Source organism: Hibiscus syriacus, unplaced genomic scaffold (assembly GCF_006381635.1).
Source record: "Hibiscus syriacus cultivar Baekdansim isolate YM2019G1 unplaced genomic scaffold, ASM638163v2 tig00111769_pilon, whole genome shotgun sequence".
Lineage (NCBI taxonomy): Eukaryota > Viridiplantae > Streptophyta > Magnoliopsida > Malvales > Malvaceae > Hibiscus > Hibiscus syriacus.
In genome coordinates, this window is record NW_024063172.1 from 3,484,595 (window position 1) to 3,502,306 (window position 17,712).

The 17,712-nt window shown below is 35.4% G+C and overlaps 2 protein-coding genes and 1 pseudogene across 4 annotated transcripts; 2 read left to right on the forward strand and 1 right to left on the reverse strand.

Annotated features, from left to right (window-relative positions):
• The first annotated feature begins 246 nt into the window (after positions 1–246).
• LOC120169553 (probable LRR receptor-like serine/threonine-protein kinase At1g56140) lies at positions 247–9,816 on the forward strand. 3 transcript variants are annotated; one of them, XM_039177674.1, is made up of 25 exons: positions 247–447; positions 994–1,183; positions 1,376–1,447; positions 1,621–1,692; positions 2,350–2,421; positions 2,568–2,639; positions 2,737–2,808; positions 2,928–2,999; positions 3,115–3,186; positions 3,301–3,372; positions 3,502–3,573; positions 3,653–3,724; positions 3,815–3,880; positions 4,008–4,070; positions 4,262–4,306; positions 4,463–4,524; positions 4,637–5,016; positions 5,172–5,367; positions 5,464–5,625; positions 5,903–6,021; positions 6,132–6,342; positions 6,435–6,525; positions 9,001–9,142; positions 9,256–9,368; positions 9,468–9,816. In XM_039177674.1, the coding sequence occupies exons 1-25, from the start codon at positions 285–287 to the stop codon at positions 9,484–9,486; spliced, it is 2,742 nt and encodes a 913-aa protein (XP_039033605.1). In that variant the 5' UTR covers positions 247–284; the 3' UTR covers positions 9,487–9,816. The 3 variants fall into 3 exon arrangements, with proteins under 3 accessions (XP_039033605.1, XP_039033604.1, XP_039033603.1); XM_039177673.1 differs by having other exon boundaries at positions 9,256–9,357; XM_039177672.1 differs by lacking the exons at positions 9,001–9,142; positions 9,256–9,368; positions 9,468–9,816 and adding exons at positions 6,794–6,944; positions 7,038–7,577 and having other exon boundaries at positions 248–447; positions 6,435–6,666.
• A 1,065-nt stretch (positions 9,817–10,881) lies between these two features.
• Positions 10,882–11,215, forward strand: LOC120169558. Its single transcript, XM_039177676.1, has one exon. The coding sequence runs from the start codon at positions 10,952–10,954 to the stop codon at positions 11,159–11,161; it is 210 nt and encodes a 69-aa protein (XP_039033607.1). The 5' UTR covers positions 10,882–10,951; the 3' UTR covers positions 11,162–11,215.
• Positions 11,216–11,393: 178 nt separating this feature from the next.
• LOC120169555 lies at positions 11,394–15,969 on the reverse strand (annotated as a pseudogene).
• Between the last annotated feature and the right edge of the window lie 1,743 nt (positions 15,970–17,712).

A 17,712-nucleotide genomic window follows, 5' to 3' on the forward strand; every position in this document is an offset into this window, starting at 1 on the left:
GATTCCAATATTTCATACCGACTCATTTGAATCAATCGTGTTCTGATTTTGGTGTTTTTGGTTGGTGAAACTCAAGTCTCAAAGCATTATTAATGTTAGTGGACTTTGATTATTAATATTATTCCAGCCTGCGGCAATCCTGTTTTACTACAACACCACTTGAGCTAAGCGTCAAAAGAAAATTGATAAATTAAGTTTGGGTAAAACTTAAAAGCTCCAAGCTTTCATTGGCTCATTGGCTGGAGTAGATCTTAAAGCTGTAACTGGTGACGATAAGCAGCCGTATGCCCAATTCCGATAACCTTTCTGTGAAGAAAGGAAAAACCACGACTTCGATGAAGCCACCGCTGTCTTCTTCAAACCGCTTGCTATGCTTCTTCTGGGTTGTTTTCTTTTTGTTCAGCCAATCCGTTAATGCCCAGAACGCCACCACCGTTCCTTCTGAAGGTACTTTCTCCCTCCCTCCCTGTGTGTATATATATTGTTGATGAGAATAAATTTATCTCGTAGATCTTTGACAATTCTGGTTTAAACGGAGAGCTGCACTCGGTAAAGACTCAGCCATGAGCCGGAGTTGACTGTATGAGAAGAGGGAATGGAGATATAAGAAGATGAACACTGTGTGTGAGAGAGCAGGAAAAGAGAGACTCTTCTCATACTGATCATTGATCAATCCCAATTCACGGTCGAGTCTCCACCGGCTGTGGTTCTTCGTCCAAATCAGACCAAACTTGTTCCCATCAATATCGATACATATGTAACAATGAACATTATTGATTATGGGGGAAAAGCTGTAGTGATTATGATCGGTTTTGAGTTTGATAAACTCTGGTACATGTTTGACAAAATGCCAATATCTATTTTAGAATGGAACGAATGATTTAATGGGAGATTGTTTCCTCTTTTCTGAATAGTTAATTTTTTTGGGGATAAATGGTAATCTACTAATATGAATTTTTGTTTTCACCAACTAATTTCTGAATGGGAAAACAGTGAGGGCATTGAACACAATCTTCCAAAGATGGGATATACAAGCACCGGATACATGGAACATCAGCGGAGAGCCATGCACTGGAACTGCTCTCACGACAAGTTTTTCTGTGTTTGAGGATCCTTCCAATAACCCTGGTATTAGATGTGATTGTTCTTTCAACGATAGCACTGTTTGCCACATCACTAGCTTGTATGCTTCCTGCTCTCTCACGCTTGTGCAATATTTTTTAAGCCATTACTATTATTATAGTATAGCTGTTAAATTAAGCAAGGTTTATAAGCAGCAACAAAAAAAACTTCATTATCAATGGCCTTTATGAGAAGTCAAATAATAATATCGTCTGTACTAACTCTTATACATGCTTTTAAACACTTTTATCAGGAGGGTATTTGGTCTAGATAGACGAGGAGTGATACCAGAGGAGCTTTTGGAATTTCCTTATCTGGATTTCTTGTAAGAATGTTCTTCTTCTCACTTTGATATTGATAAGTCAACAATCATCTTGTGATTTTGAATGTTTTCCAAATGAATACAGATTTAAAAATGGTTACAGCATGCTTTTAGTTATGGAAAATGATTAGTTTTTCAGTAACTGTTCTAATAATTTATATTGTTTGGTGATGCAGGAAGATCGATAGAAACTTCTTCTCTGGTCCTTTGCCACCATTCCTTGGAAATTTGTCTAGATTAGGGTTACTGTGAGTACTCGAATATAATCTGATAAAAGCATTTCATTTTTCGTAGACATTATCTGTCTTTGTTGGTTTTCAGGCCTTATGAACAAGTTCCCAAATAACAGTTTTAAGAATTAACAGCATCATAGAAATGCAGAACATGTATAGGCTGCTTTTTTATGGTTCAATTGGTTTTTTCATGAACTTCCTAATCCCATACATGTTATTTCTAATCTGATACTTCACTTCGACTCAATACGATTATGGACTTGTATATGTATTTGAGCTTTAATTTTTGAAAAGTATTTTTCATATATTTAAAGAGTCCGTGTAGGATCATATCTCCATAACCATGTCTGAGAAATAAAGAGTTGAACCAACATAAGTAGTAGGTTTAAATATGAGGTTATCTTCTCTATCTTTCTAACTAATGACTAGAGGAACTCAAACTTAATCTAATTCCTTGCCCTTCAAGATGGCTAATTTGAAATGAAGGTGTATCATTTAAGTGTCAACTCCACTCTGCTTTATATATGACAGGCAATGGTTCTTTTGACATACTGGAATAATAAAGCATTATATTCCCTGATTTTTGTATATTTTCACTAATACTGTTTGCTAATTTATTATATTCAAGAATACACCTTTCTTTGGATTATTTATTTATTTAAATTTGTATAGGTCAATTGCACAAAATAATATCACTGGACCCATTCCAAAGGAGCTAGCAAATTGCCAGAAGCTATATCTGCTGTAAGAATTGAAGGAACTCTCAACAAATTCTTTTTGTCACCGTTATAAAGGAGAAATTAGTTCTGTTGTTAAGCAAACATTTTCTTGTAAAATTGGGTTTCTTTCATGTTTCTCAAAAAAATTATGTCTTGATCAATACCATGCAGGTCTTTGGGTAATAACAATATCTCTGGAACACTTCCTCCAGAACTAGGTGATTTAGTCGAACTTGGAGAACTGTAAGTTCTAACTTCAATTTTTTTTAGGGGAAGTGTATGATTGTGTTAACAGGTTGCCCTTGAAATTAAAACAACATTTGGTTTATGAATTTGGCAGATACATTAACAGTTGTGGATTGAGTGGTGAGATTCCCTCAACATTTGCTAACCTTAAAGAACTGCGAACAATGTATGAAAGACTCTTCTCAATGCTTATTTATCTTTTCTCTCTTCTAGTCCTGCCAATTGCCTTAATTACCTAAAATTCCTTACCTTACCATAACAACAGTAAGCTCTGTTGAATTTCAGGTGGGCATCTGATAATGCATTCACAGGCAAAATACCGGACTTTTTTGGTAACTTGACAAAGCTCACGACATTGTACGCAATTCATCAAAACATATCTTAATACAAGTTCTCTTCGAATCCACATCAAGATGGATAACTTTGCCTAGATTTTTCATCAGTTTGACTAGTCTGTCGAATGTTTATATAGGAGATTTGAAGGGAACTCTCTTGAAGGTCCAATACCATCCAGTCTTGGAAATTTAACCTCATTGACTTCTTTGTAAGTAAATATATCTTGCTTTCATGATAGCCACCATTGAACTCTCTCCCTTTGTCTGCATGTTCATGTATGTATGTACACACATAATTTTTTTTATGCTCGTATATCATGTAGGCGAATTGGTGATATATACAATGGGAGTTCTTCTCTCGATTTCATAAGAAATCTAAAGAATTTGACTGACTTGTGAGTTAACCATACTTCACTTCTTGTATTATCTGTTTTCTTTTTTGGAAAAAAGATGGAATTCTTTTATCTAAATTTATGAGATTGGAATTAAGATATTTATTTTCCTTTTCTTTTCATTTCCTATAGGGTTCTGAGAAATGTCATGCTCACTGGTAGTTTGCCTTCTGATATCACTGAATTGCAATCTTTACAAAAGCTGTAAGTTTTATCTTAAAGTTAACTGCTTAAGTAATTTATGATATTCACTTGTTTCATGTCTCTAATTCCGTTGTCCCAGGGATTTGAGTTTCAACAACTTAACAGGCACAATTCCAACTACTTTGTTCACTATGAATTCTCTCAGATACTTGTAAGCAACAAAAAAATTCAAAATTTCCGCTTAAGATTCGTGGTTTTCACTTGACATTATTCATCTCTTTCATGCAATTGAAATGGTCAGGTTTCTTGGAAATAACAGTCTATCGGGTTCCATTCCAAGCCAAAAAAGTGATACACTTCAGACCATGTACGCCATTCTATCTCACCAACTTATTTAGTGAACCATCTGATAGAAAAAGCAGTTAATTTTTCTTGATTCTGGCAATTTATTCATATTCCACACTCATTTTCTGCTAATATACTTGTATATGCAGAGATTTATCGTACAATTTTCTATCAGGAAACTTGCCTTCTTGGGTAAACTCAGGCTTACAACTGTATGTATCTTAAACCAGTAAACTTCCTTCACTTACCTTTGCTTTCTAATTTTGACACCACTTTGTAGCTTATGGCTTTTTTGGTGCTCATTTGGAGCTTACTTTCTTATTGTTAATAATATCACACTGTAAAAAAGTAATCAGTTGCAAATCAATACCAATAAGAGCCTGTTTCATGGAATTTTATGTAGGAACCTTGTGGCCAACAACTTCACACTTAACAGCACAAACATAAGGTGGGTTATCCTCTCTCAGCACCTGATTTTCTCTTCTCCTAAACTTTCTTGATAGGATTCTTTTACCGATATGAAAAGAAATGCTTGCTACTATCTCTTCTATGCAATGCATTCTTTTAACGTTCCTAATCAGAAAACTGTTTTGAATTTCCTCAGGCGTTTACCAGGATTAGAATGCCTTCAAAGAAGCTTCCCATGCTTTAGAAATGCTCCACGATGTACTAGCTAAAACTTTGGAACCAATATCTGTTGTTGAGGTCTTAATTCAAAGATTTAATCAAGACCAATGCTTAACGATTTGCTAACATATTTCAATGTCGGCATTGGCAGATGCGAACTTTTCAATTAAGTGTGGTGGAGGACCGATGCTATCTGATAGGATATCATTTGAGGCTGATAATAGCACACTTGGCCCAGCGACATTTAATGTAACCAGTGCACGGAGATGGGCAGTTAGCAATGCAGGCTTGTTTGCAGAAGCACGAATTCAACAGTTTGTGCAAAACTTCTTAGGACAAGTGAGAGATACCAACAACCCGGCACTGTATCAGACTTCAAGGCTATCCCCTGGATCACTTAGATACTATGGCCTAGGCCTTGAGAATGGACCCTATACTGTAAGATTGTTCTTTGCAGAGACAAGCTTTCCAGAGCGCGCCTCACAGTCCTGGAGGAGTCTAGGAAGGCGTGTTTTTGATGTTTATATCCAGGTAATATTTCATTTGATGTAGAAATTATTACCATTCTAAGCTGTATATAATTCATTCCATTCCTCTTGTTTGATGTGTTTCTACAATCACAATTATGTTCACATGATTTTACACTAAGTACATATTGCTATAATATCTCATCAATGCTTCATCAGGGAACCCGACAATTAAGGGATTTTGATATAGCAAACGAGGCTGGTGGTGTCAATAGAGCAATAACTAGGAACTTCACTACTAATGTAACTGAGAACCATCTTGAAATTCACCTGTTTTGGGCTGGTAAGGGGACTACTGGCACACCTGAAGATGGTACTTATGGTCCAGCCATTTCAGCTATTAGTGTTGTTCCAAGTAAGCCACCTTAAACACTTTTGAATCCCATGTTATATATCCTTCACGTGCTTATCTTCTGTCCTGTCTTTCTAATACATCTATTCTGCTCCTCAGATTTCATACCAACTGTTAGTGGGATACCACCAAGCAATCCTAAAGGGAAGAGCCACACAGCATTAATTGCTGGTGTTACAGTCCCAGTTGTGGCATTGGCTTTGATACTTGTATTTGTAAGTATTTATGTGAAAAGAAGGAGAGAAGATGATGACGAGGAGGGTAAGAGCATTAGATTTATCATAAATTTTATATATATATATATATACGATTATTCATCACATATCATAAAAAAGGTGTATCTTTTCATCTCTGTCCAATATCAGTGGATTAGTTCATATGAAAAGACCCCAATACCAGAAAAATTATTCTTCCTTCAAACGGGGATGCTTAGCAAAGTTCATAAGATTTTTAAAGAAATATCTAATCATGATAATCGGATATATTAGAGAAGGGTTTTTTTAATAAATGTTACTAATTGCCTTATTTGACTCTACAGTGCTTCTTGGCATCAGCCCTAGGCCAAACACATTTAGTTATTCTGAGTTGAAAGCTGCCACCGAAGACTTCAGTCCTTCACAGAAATTAGGAGAAGGTGGGTTCGGACCTGTGTACAAGGTAAACAATATCTAACCTTTTTAGCATGCTAAATTTCTTGCCAAAGGGTGATGAGATTACCGAAGAGAATGATTTATTACACAATTTTACTAAATCGTAGTATGCTTTAGGGTACACTTTCTGATGGGAGAGTTGTAGCTGTGAAACAACTTTCAGTAGCATCAAACCAGGGGAAAGAACAATTTGTTACTGAGATAGCTACCATATCAGCAGTGCAACATCGTAATCTTGTCAAACTATATGGGTGCTGTATCGGAGGAAATAGGCGTCTTCTTGTTTACGAGTATCTTGTGAACAAAAGCCTTGATCAGGCACTTTGGGGTATGCAGACAATCTAATTTACTAATTTTGATGCTCTTCATTATTTGTTGACTAATGAACAATTCAATGAGACTAGTTGCACTAAAATGCAGGAAAAGATGTTCTGCATCTTGATTGGCCAACCCGCTTCAATATCTGCTTATCAACTGCAAGAGGGCTAGCTTATCTTCATGAGGAGTCTAGGCCAAGGATTGTTCATAGGGATGTCAAGGCAAGCAATATCTTGCTTGATGAGGAGCTCTGCCCAAAGATATCTGATTTTGGATTGGCAAAGCTTTATGATGATAAGATAACACACGTCACCACTCGTGCTGCTGGAACCATGTAAGACCTTTCAACCTTTTTGTTCATGGGTTCTGCCTTAGCAGAATATAATTTATATTCCCAATTTTCTAGATTTAGTAGTTATATTAAAGAACATATTCACCAATGCAATGTAATTATCTTGAAGTGGCTACCTGGCGCCGGAGTATGCAATGCGTGGGCATCTTACAGAGAAAGTCGATGTTTTTGGCTTTGGTGTTGTTATTTTGGAGATCGTGAGTGGTAGACCAAACTCATATAATACCACAGAAAATGACAGAATTTATCTTCTTGAATTGGTAATCCAGAAGCACACCTTTCCCTTCTGCAGCACTATTTGTTTGAGGAAATTATTAAATATGATTATTAATTTGTTCCTACAATGTCTCTAGGCATGGACACTGCATGAAAATAACCAACCATTGAGCCTGGTTGATCCAACATTAGCGGAGTTTGACGAAAATGAAGCTTTCCGAATGATAGGGGTGGCACTTTTATGCACTCAGGCATCACCATCAATGCGGCCGCCTATGTCCCGTGTTGTCGGTATGCTTGCAGGAGATATTGAAGTGAACAATGTTACAACAAAACCAAGTTATATAACTGACTGGGATTTCCAAGATATAACAGGCACCTTTGTGGATGAAGAAACACAAACATCCATTGCCTCCGATCAAAGCAACATTGACATCAAGAGTAAGAACAAGACTACTTCGGGGGCGGATAATCAACCAATACCCTCCCCAGTAAATATTACTGAATTCAAGGAGAGCATTGGAGAAGGAAGGTGAGAATTGATTGTTCATCATTTCTATACCGAGTGAGTTGTTTTGTAATATACGCATAACAATATTATAAACTTCATCATATACTGAAATGTACAATAATGTTCATTGTTTTTTTTCTGTAGATGCATTTTAAGATTAAAAATCTCCTTTTATCTTTTGTTTGTAAGCAAACAATTAAGTTTTTGAGAAAGATAACAAATGTTTTGTTCATTAAAATACTTGGTAATTTGACATGTGAAATGACATGCGAAAATTGGGTTGGTGTGGGAAACTTTGTACATGATTGACTCCATCTTATTCTTAGGAACATCGTCACATGTGAACTATATTATATTATGGGAGTTGCACAAACCAATTAAATTAGATCGCTTAATACCTTAATGAAATATATTAATTTGTTCTTCGGTTAAATAAAACAATAAGTATGGAATAAATTATTCGATCAATTGTAAACTTGAGTAAAATAGAGAAAACAAATGCCAAGGAGAAAAGAACCGGACAGCACTGACTGTTGGTATTACAGTTTCTGTTGTGGTCTTGTCTTTGATACTTAGATTTGCCATTATTTACATAAAAGAAAAGAAGAAGATGAGGAGGAAGGTAAGAGCATCAGTTTTATCCCAAAATATATATTATATAATAATAGTATTCCATCAGAAAACGGTGCATCTTTAGATGTATCTTCAATATCAATGTATTAGTTTACATGGAAAGACCCCATTAACAGAAAAGAGAAGACTACTCGGCAAAATTCATAAATCTTGAAGAAAATATCTAATCATGGTAATTGGTAACATAATATGAGAGAAGGCTGATAATCGCATTTCATTGCTCCTACCTAGAGCCTACTAATCGACATATTTGACTCTACAGTGCTTCTTGGTATTTCCAATAGACAAAATACATTTAGTTATTATGAGTTAAAAGCTGCCACCGATGACTTAAGTCCTTCAAACAAGTTAGGAGAAGGGGGTTTTGGAGCTGTCTACAGGTATAATATGTTTAATAGTTTTCCAGGATGACTTCAGTCCTTCATATAGGGTACATTATCAGATGGGAGGGTGGTAGCTCTGAAGCTACTTACAGTAGCATCTCACCATGGAAAGAGTCAATTTATTCGCTGAGGTAGCCACCATTTAAGCAGTGCGACATTGCAATCTTGTCAAATTACATGGATACTGTATCAAAGGAAAAAGGCATTTTCTTGTTTACAAATATCTTGAAAACAAAAGCCTTGATAAAGAACTCTTTGGTATGATCACACTAATAAATCTTTCATGCTTTAACTGTTTGAGCTTTGGAACCATAAAACTTAGGGAGAATCGTTCTGAATTTCATGATTAGCAAATGCAAGATTATTTTTTTTATTTTTTTTCATTCCTCAGTCTTTTCTCTATAAAATGAGATGATGAGAATTTCAAATTTCCATTGCTGATTAGTCATTATTGAACAAATTGACAAGGTTTTTGACACTTTATGCAGGAGGTAGCTACATGAATTTTGATTGGCCAACCCGCTTCAACATCGAAACTGCAAGGGGGTTAGCTTATCTTCAAGAGGAGTCTAGGCCAAGGATTGTACACAGAGATATTAAGGCAAGTAATATTCTGCTTGATGCAGAATTGTGCCCCAAAATATCTGATTTCAGATTGGCAATGCTATATGATGACAAAAAAAATGCAAATGAGTACAAAGATTGCTGGAACTATGTAAGCCTATTTAGACTTAAGTTCATATATTGTTCTGGAAACATGTAAACCAAGTACTAGATATAGTACTTTTATCTGTAAACGCTAGCAATGTGATTTAATTTATGCTGAAGGGGCTACCTGGCGCCGGAGTATCGTTACTTTGGAGATTCCCAGTGGTAGGCCAAACTTTGATAATTAGCTTGGAGGATGATAAAATCTATCTTCGAGCATGGGTAAGTATTAGGTAGACCCTTCTTTCATTTCTTGCACTCAAATGCTTTGCATTGGCCTCTAAAAGACCTGATTTATGATGAATGAGATACATTTTCTACAATATTTCCAGGCATGGGCTCTACATGTGAAAATAGTCAGAGCCTGGATCTGGTTGATCCAAATTTAGTTAAGTTTGATGAAAACGAAGCTCTCCGAGTGGCCAGGGTGGCACTTTTGTGCACTCAGGGATCACCATCGATGCAGCCACCCATGTCTCATGTTGCAGCTATGCTTGCTGATTATATTGAAGTGAGCAGTGTTATAACAAGACCAAGTTATCTTACTGACTGGAATTTCAGGGATTCAATAGGCACAGTTGTGACCGGGGATGCCCAGGGCCCGGGGTCAGCTCCAATTCCATCCGCAGTAAATGACAGTGATTTCAGTGACATTGCTGATGGAAGGTGAGAGGTTTTGTCCTTCCATACGTCTTTTTGTTGTCGAAAGAAAATCACTGACATGCAAACATACAATCATAATAAGAACATTTGGAATAAAAAAAAGGGTGTGTATCTTTGAGTTCACAGTATCCCATATTTAAAAATGCACGATTTAAGACCAAAGACAATTGATTTGAGATTATACGATTTAAGACCAAAGACAATTGATTTGAGATTATACGATTTAAGACGAAAGACACAATTAGTGATATTAGCAAAAAGCTAAGGGAGCTCAAAGGGAAATTACTCCCATATGAACTAATGAATAATGATGATATTAACAATGGCTGCTCGAGAACCCGGCAACAATCCTTAGCCACAAGGACAATGGATGCAAATTGCAAATTTGTCATTCAAAAAAAAATATAAGAAAAGCGTGAACGGCAGGATTCGACCCTGCGCGGGCAGAGCCCACATGATTTCATAAATTCTCAATTCACTATTTTAAATTGTAATTATTATTTCACTTTTCTAGTCACAGTGCTACCATCGCCAAATTTGTTTGAATAATGTGTTAAAGATAAAAATTGATCATATAAAATTCAGAAAATTTGTTTTTTATTAAGTTTTTTCTTATATTATTTGTTGAAATATGTTTGGATTATACGGCGATTATGATAATTTCTGAAAAATGTTTAGATTATCTCTTGATTACTAAAAGTTATTTATATTATTTGACGACTTTTGAAATGTCATTAACTATTTTCCCTATCTTGAATACATGATATTTTTAATAATTTTTTAATTTTTTAAAATTGTTAGATGATGCAAATGTCTTCTAAAAGTATCAAATAATCTAAATGTCTTCTACTCTAATTAAAAAAAATATTTTTTCACCCAAAAAAATATTTATTGAAGCAATTTTGCAGCTACCGACCAAAAGGAGAATTAGCCGTTACAGAGTTGAAACGTTGAGCTGAAGACCGTTGGCGAAAAATACTTCAAAAAGATCCCTACCCTGTAGCTCTGGCCCTCTTCGTCCACAGTCCACAACACCCTGCACACTAGAAGCCTCTCCATTATTTAAGAAGCTAAACCCGAATCCTCTGAAAGAGGAAACAAACAAGAATATTTACAGACACAGAAATTTTGGGAAAATAGTTGGAAGTTCAAGATGGGTATGGTTATAGTCATCTCTCTGCCACTGATTTTCTTCTGCATATTACTTGGTGCTGGATGTTTCTTCTTTGGAAGAGCTAAAGGCCGCCAAGATTTCCTCACCAATCCTCAGGTTTACGGTGTCCCAGCTTCGCCGCCCGGAGCGGCAACCACCTCTTTCCCATCTCCTCCACGTACAAAGCCCGACAGTTTATCCAATGTTTGATAGTGTCATCTCAGATATTTGCTTGCTCTTTTTGTTTTCATTGATTACATGCGTGCGTGTGAGATTTTTCAAGATACTGGTTGTAAATTGGTTGAAATATAAATCAATAAGATTTATGGAAGCTATAAATCGACAAGATGTTACAGAAAGAACAATGCTAGAGAATTATGTGTTTGTGTATTCATTCCTAAGTGCCATAAATCTGCAAAAAAAAAAACAGAGTAAAAAGCTGTAAGAGAATTTAATTTACGTGCCTTAATTACTAAACTGTGTTACAGATCAGGGAGTTAGCTTGATTATTTGCAGCTTGCGGACTCTTCCTTTCACCAGTAGATCCTTACCATCTCAATGAATTGTCAACCTCACTGTTAAAACTATATAGGTATAGCCTTGTTTAAAACTGCGTCGAGATCTATACAGAATAAACCATTCCTACTTCAATAAGAGACGTGTGTGGAATCCCGAGGGCTGTGGCCGGGTGCCTGCAGTTCTGTCTCAAGAACCCGTAGACGAAGTTTATGACAAACTTCTTCAAATATGAAGATGTGTCGCTTGCCAGAACACAAGTGCTACCCATCATATATACCAGACCAGATTCCTTTGCCTCTTTCAGATCTTCCAGTTCCTTGCTACATCCCAACAACGAAATCTCACTGTTTTCTTGCTCGTTCCGGTATTAACTCCACTCTCAAGACTCGAAGCAGTTACATCGTTGAGAGGGATTGATTGCTGCTGATTTACAGGTTCCAACCTGAATGCTTCACTATCATTGTTGCCACGCTGTAAAAACTCTGCAACGGTTTCAATCAGTTGATTCTCAAAATCATGACTATCCTTCCTTTTGTCCTTGTAACCATATCTAACAACACATTGAAAGAGACAGAGGTCGAGTGGGCCAATACGACTGATAACAAACCGCAGATTGGCAGGAACTTTTGGGACTGTAAGAGATTGCACAGTAACAAATATCAGGATATGATGGATGGCAGGAAAGTTGGTGACAAAATGAGAAAACATTGGAGGAGGCCCTGTGGCCACATTTGAGTAGATTAAGCCTATTCCAGGAACGCGATTTATCCCAAGGTTTGGACCCATACTTAGAAGCATGTCCAAGCTGACCTTGTTGTTCGACTCATATGCCTGTTTCTTTAGAGTACCATAGTGCCATACGCACATCGTAGACAGTACTATTAGCGAGAACATAAGTGGAAACCAACCCCCCTTTTGAACTTTTGCCAGGCATGCAGAGAAGTAAAGCAATTCCACAGATCCAAAAACGATGACAAATAATAAAGCTTCTAAAATATTCCTCTTCCACACCATGACAACAACCAGAAACATCAAGCAGGTGGTAACCAGCATTACAACGATAACAGCAAGACCTAAAACAAGAATAGCAACAAGTCAAAAGTGAATGCGAATAAGCTGCAGGGAAAAGAGAGATATAAGAGATAGTGCGCTCCAAGATTGTACCATATGCATTGCCTATCATGTCTGTATCCCTATACCCAACCACAACAGCAAGGCATAAAACCATCAATATCCAATTCGCCTCTGGTATGTAGATCTGCCCATGTATGTGGTTTGATGTGTGTACCACCTTGACACGTGGGAAGAACTTCAAAGCCCTACACTGGCTGATAATTGAGAAAGTAGCAGAAATAATTGCTTGACTCCCAATCATTGTTGCAAGTGTTGCAATGATAAAAACTGGCCAGAATACAGCCTCTGCATAGAGAAGGGAGGAAATTTGATATGAGATTATGCTTCAACCCCCATGTACTATGTGATAGCCTCCTTAACATTCCTCTATTCCAGAAAAATAAATAAAAAGCAATAGCATCATCAACAAAAAGATTGTTATCTGATTGTAGAAGATATCTAAGCAGTCCAAACATCTTGTTTTTTTCCGCCCAGTTGTAGACCAGCCTAAACAGAAAGCTGTTAAACTTATTCAGCCTTCTATACCATAGACCTTTAAAACTTGATTGCTAATCTATATGGTGTACATGTGACTTGTGACCAAACATAGTAGATATCAAATTTACACAGAGAAATATCATGGGAACTCTCGAATTAAATATTACAAGACTTGTTCGTCGGATTTACCAGGGATTGATTTATAGAAGCTTTTCTGAAGGTCCTCTTTGTTCTTAGAGAGATAAGCAGCCTCGCCCATGTATGCCAAAACTAAGCAAGGGTATACGACAACAGTAAATGCAAGCTGTTCACCAGAAACTTATGTAAATATAAATCAAGAAAGCAGATCATAAATGTCATGCTTTGATAGGAAAATAGAGACGTAAAAGAAAATTCCCAAAGACTTCTATAACATTTGAGGCAAGCAAAATAGATAGGACGTTTCTAATTCTTTTCCAAATTATTCAAATCCAAGCACAGGGAATAACTTACCCGGATTGAAAGTTGGGAAAAATGACCAAGATCAGCAAACATGGCCTCAGCGCCTGATAAATTGCAAGAAGGAAATTCATCATTCTAAACAAAATTTAACTTAATTGGTAGAGGGTTAGCAAGAGAGGTGACTGGCGAACCTGTAATGCAAAGAACAACCCCTCCAAGTGAACTCCATCCATCTTTTCCGGCCTTTTTGAAAAAATTGTATACATAATATGGTGACAGAGCACGAACTACATGTGGGTTCCAGTATATGGTGTTGTAAACTCCAACAGTACTAATGCAAAAGAGCCATGCTAACAGAATAGGAGCAAAAAGAAACCCAACACTACGAGTCCCAAAATGCTGAAGTGCAAACAGCCCCACCAAAATCACACATGCAATAAACACAGTATAATCTGCATAAGAGAAGCTAAATTAAGTATATGCATATATATGTTCATCACAGGTTATACTATCTCCATTCAAAAGGGAGTTATAAAAACCCCTGTCCAAATGTGATTTTGCACTAAGCTTTTCCAGTAGATTTCCAAATAGTAACCGGAAATATGCTGGTGGGCTGACCTTGTAGATACATGTAATTAGGAACTCAGTGACTCTTGATCAATATAAGGGGGTTTCTACAATCTAAAGGGAGAGAGAAAACGCTGATTTGACTTACTCCCATGAAGATTAGGAGCCTTAACTTTGACACCATTAACTGCAGAAAGAACTGTATAAAAAATGCATCCCGTTAGTAAATGCCGGAGTTGATCATAAAGGAGTAGAAAAAAGTTCACAGATAAGTAAAGAAATGCAACTTTTATTATTAGTAAATCAATCAGCATGTGACACTCGTATTAAATTCCATACAGTTCATTTGCAAAGCAACATCAAATGCTCTGTAAAATATCTAACTTCCAGATTCATCCTTATGAAAATAATAAAGGAACTGTAGTTCTAAGTCATTGAGAGAGAGAGAGAGAGAGAATACCAGACATTGATGGGGTTAGGATGCCATCACCAATAACCATGCTAGTTCCCAACAGCACAAGTAGAAGCAGCACAATCTGAGAGCTACGATACTTATCAAAGAACTCTTTTAAAATAGAACTAGCTACAGTCTCCTTCCTGGATGGGCCATAGTTATATGCAGATATGTCATCATCAGGTGCATCGGAAGCACTCAAAAGGCCCAACTTTGCACGCCGGCAAAGCAATGAATATAAAGCAAAGGTTCCACCTGCAGGAATGAGGCCTCCTTCAGGAAATCATTACAAAGTGCGGATAATGTTTTCTCAATAAAAAAGTTAATAAAATATGCAGGTCTTTGAAAGCACCTTCACCATTATCATCTGCCTGTAACACAAATATAATGTACTTGCATAGAGGGATTAGAGTCAAAGTCCAGAAAACCAAAGACAGTACCCCAAGGATTTCATCATCTTCCTCGTGAAGTCTTAACCTCCCCAAAAATGTGCTTTTGAAGACATATATTGGTGAAGTGCTCAGATCACCGTATACAACTCCAAAACTCTGATAAGCTAGGCATAAAGTTGCCTTGTAAAATTTCTGCATGTAAAACAAACATCAAACACGTTAGAATTTCCTCATTCATTATCATTTTTTAACATAATAAAATGTTCCATGATTTAGATTTCTTCAATAAATGGATTATTAGTTGGGGAAAAGAAGCATGTTAACAAATTAACTGCAGGGAGCAATATATGGTTTTACGATTCTGGAATTCCAAATTTTCAAATAAATGTAAATATTTACTAAAACATGGTGCTAGGAACTAGCAGGAAAATAGAACAAACGGATAAGAAAAAAACAAATTTGATAAAAGTTGAATGATAAAGCAAAAAACAATAGTGAAATTTAAATGAAAAATAATTTCAAAATGCAACGTAAACTCAGCCAACTAATCACCTGTATTTCCCTTTGAATAACCTTTAGAAAAACACATATTATCAACATTAAAAAATCAGAATCTTATTATTTCCTTTCACGTTTTATCAGCAAACAAACAGAATCCAAAGGCAACAAACATTTGAATACTACAACCACCGCCAAAAAAAACCACCATCACCGAGACAACAAAAAAAGAAAGATAAAAACAGCAAAAACACAAATAAAAATCGAAAATTTGAAAGGTTAAAAAAAGTACCAGACGAGACTCCCGGGTCATGGACCCGGCTTCCGGATCCATAAAGCAATCTCTTTTTTCAACTGTTTTTTTTTTTTGCCTTTTACTAAGCAAAAACAGTTCCGAAATGGGTATTCTAAACAAAACCCTAAACTCAAAGGAGAAAAATCGAAGAAAAAAAGGGGCTTTTAAGATATTGAAGGAAGAAGTGTAAATGAGAAGAGAGGCAAAGAGTCTCTAAAATAGTGTGTGTGTGTGTGTGTTTTGTTAGGAGAGAGGAGAAAGATTAAGAATGAGTTGGATTGGGAGCGAAGTAGATAATATTAATAATAATAAAAGAAAAGGTGTCAATTAAGCCCGCCAATAAAACAAACAAACTTCTTCTGTTAGTTTATCTGTTCCCAAACAGCAAATCATCTCTTGGTTGGGATAAATTACATGTATGGTCATTAAATTATAGGCTAATATTCGATACCACTGAACTAAAATATTTGTCAATTAGACTACTTTAAAAATTAAATTGTATCAAATAAGTCATTGACGGTTACATTTAATTTTTATTAATTATATACTTTATCAATTTAATCCTAATTGTAATTTAATTTATTTATGATTAAATTTATAAGGTGTGTAAATGATCAAGATTAAATGTGTAAATTTATTTAACTGCCATAATAATATATTTGTTAATTATTAACAATCATTAATTTAATTGATATCATTTAAATAACTAAATGGTCATTTAATTAAGGAACATGTCATTCTCCTTAGAATTGTCGTGTTCGAGCACCGACAGGACCACGAATGTTTATTATCAATTGATTAAGATTCTTGTTCCAAAATTTATAAAAAAAAATACACACTTTTCTCAGTGGTTTCCTTCAAAATATGTTATGTTATTCTCAGTTTGACCAAAAAAAAAACTTTGAATTCCATAAGTGAGAAAACAGATCACTTTAATACATCAATTGGGTTCCAAAAAGTATGCCAGGAAATTTGGAATGCTTTTGAATACGACAGATTGGATTTCTGATAAAAATATAAAATAAAAATCAAAGCTTGAGATTCAAGGCAACCAAAAATTACGTTCTTACCATTTTTATAGACATCAAACAATTTCAATTTTCCATGGTTACTACGTAACAATAACATAAGGGTCAACCGCCAATATGTCGACCAGTCAATGGTGGTGGCAAACGGCAATTCATTTTCACAAGCGTTGAGAGTTCTTATTTGGGTTAAATGCAATATCAGTCCCTTGGTATTTTGTAAATTTAACATCCGAAGAGTACCAAAATTCACCCGACTACTTGATCTCTGTTACAACTTAGCTTTTAAAAAGGGTGTATGTATATATACACACGATTTGTAGCTTCTACAATTTTATTTGACAATATTTTTTTTAATTTTCTGAATCCCAAGAAATTCTTATGTAAATCGTGTATTACAATAATAAAAAATAGAAAATCATGCAATACTCGCTAGTAGTAATATGAAAGAAAAATCATCTAGAAGTAAATACTTGCCGAAAGAATGGAGAGAAAGATAAGTAAACAAAAACTAAAAAGCTTTGAGAATTTAGTAATAACAATAATTATAAATTTTAATCTTGTGTGATTAAGAATGAATATTTGATTTAAATTCGATGAGTTTTTTTTATTCGATATGATCTCTCAGAGTTTAATTATTTTTAAAATTGATTTTAGATAGAATTTCTTGAAGGATGAGATCGGATTAGATCGAGTTCGAGTTTAAGGTGAAAATTTCACAATCGATCCAAAATAATAACATAATTATCTTTTATGCATTTAAGAATAATTATAGTAATATTCCTCTCTATTTTTTAATTTAGTCTCTATTTTTCTTAATAACAATAAAAAAATTATACATGTATATTTGTGTTGGATCACATAGAATACAATTTTTTATTCCAATAATGGGATCAAATTTTGGGTCACATGGAATCTTCTTAGAACCAAAATAAAAATTAGGTAACGGGTGAATGGAT

Excerpts from the sequence above, each read along its gene's own strand:
- LOC120169553 (XM_039177672.1), top strand. The coding sequence starts at position 285 with ATGCCCAATTCCGATAACCTTTCTGTGAAGAAAGGAAAAACCACGACT. Across the intron at positions 448-993 it reads CACCACCGTTCCTTCTGAAG|TGAGGGCATTGAACACAATC; the intron begins GTACTTTCTCCC and ends ATGGGAAAACAG. Across the intron at positions 1,693-2,349 it reads TTGTCTAGATTAGGGTTACT|GTCAATTGCACAAAATAATA; the intron begins GTGAGTACTCGA and ends AAATTTGTATAG.
- LOC120169558 (XM_039177676.1), top strand. The coding sequence starts at position 10,952 with ATGGGTATGGTTATAGTCATCTCTCTGCCACTGATTTTCTTCTGCATA.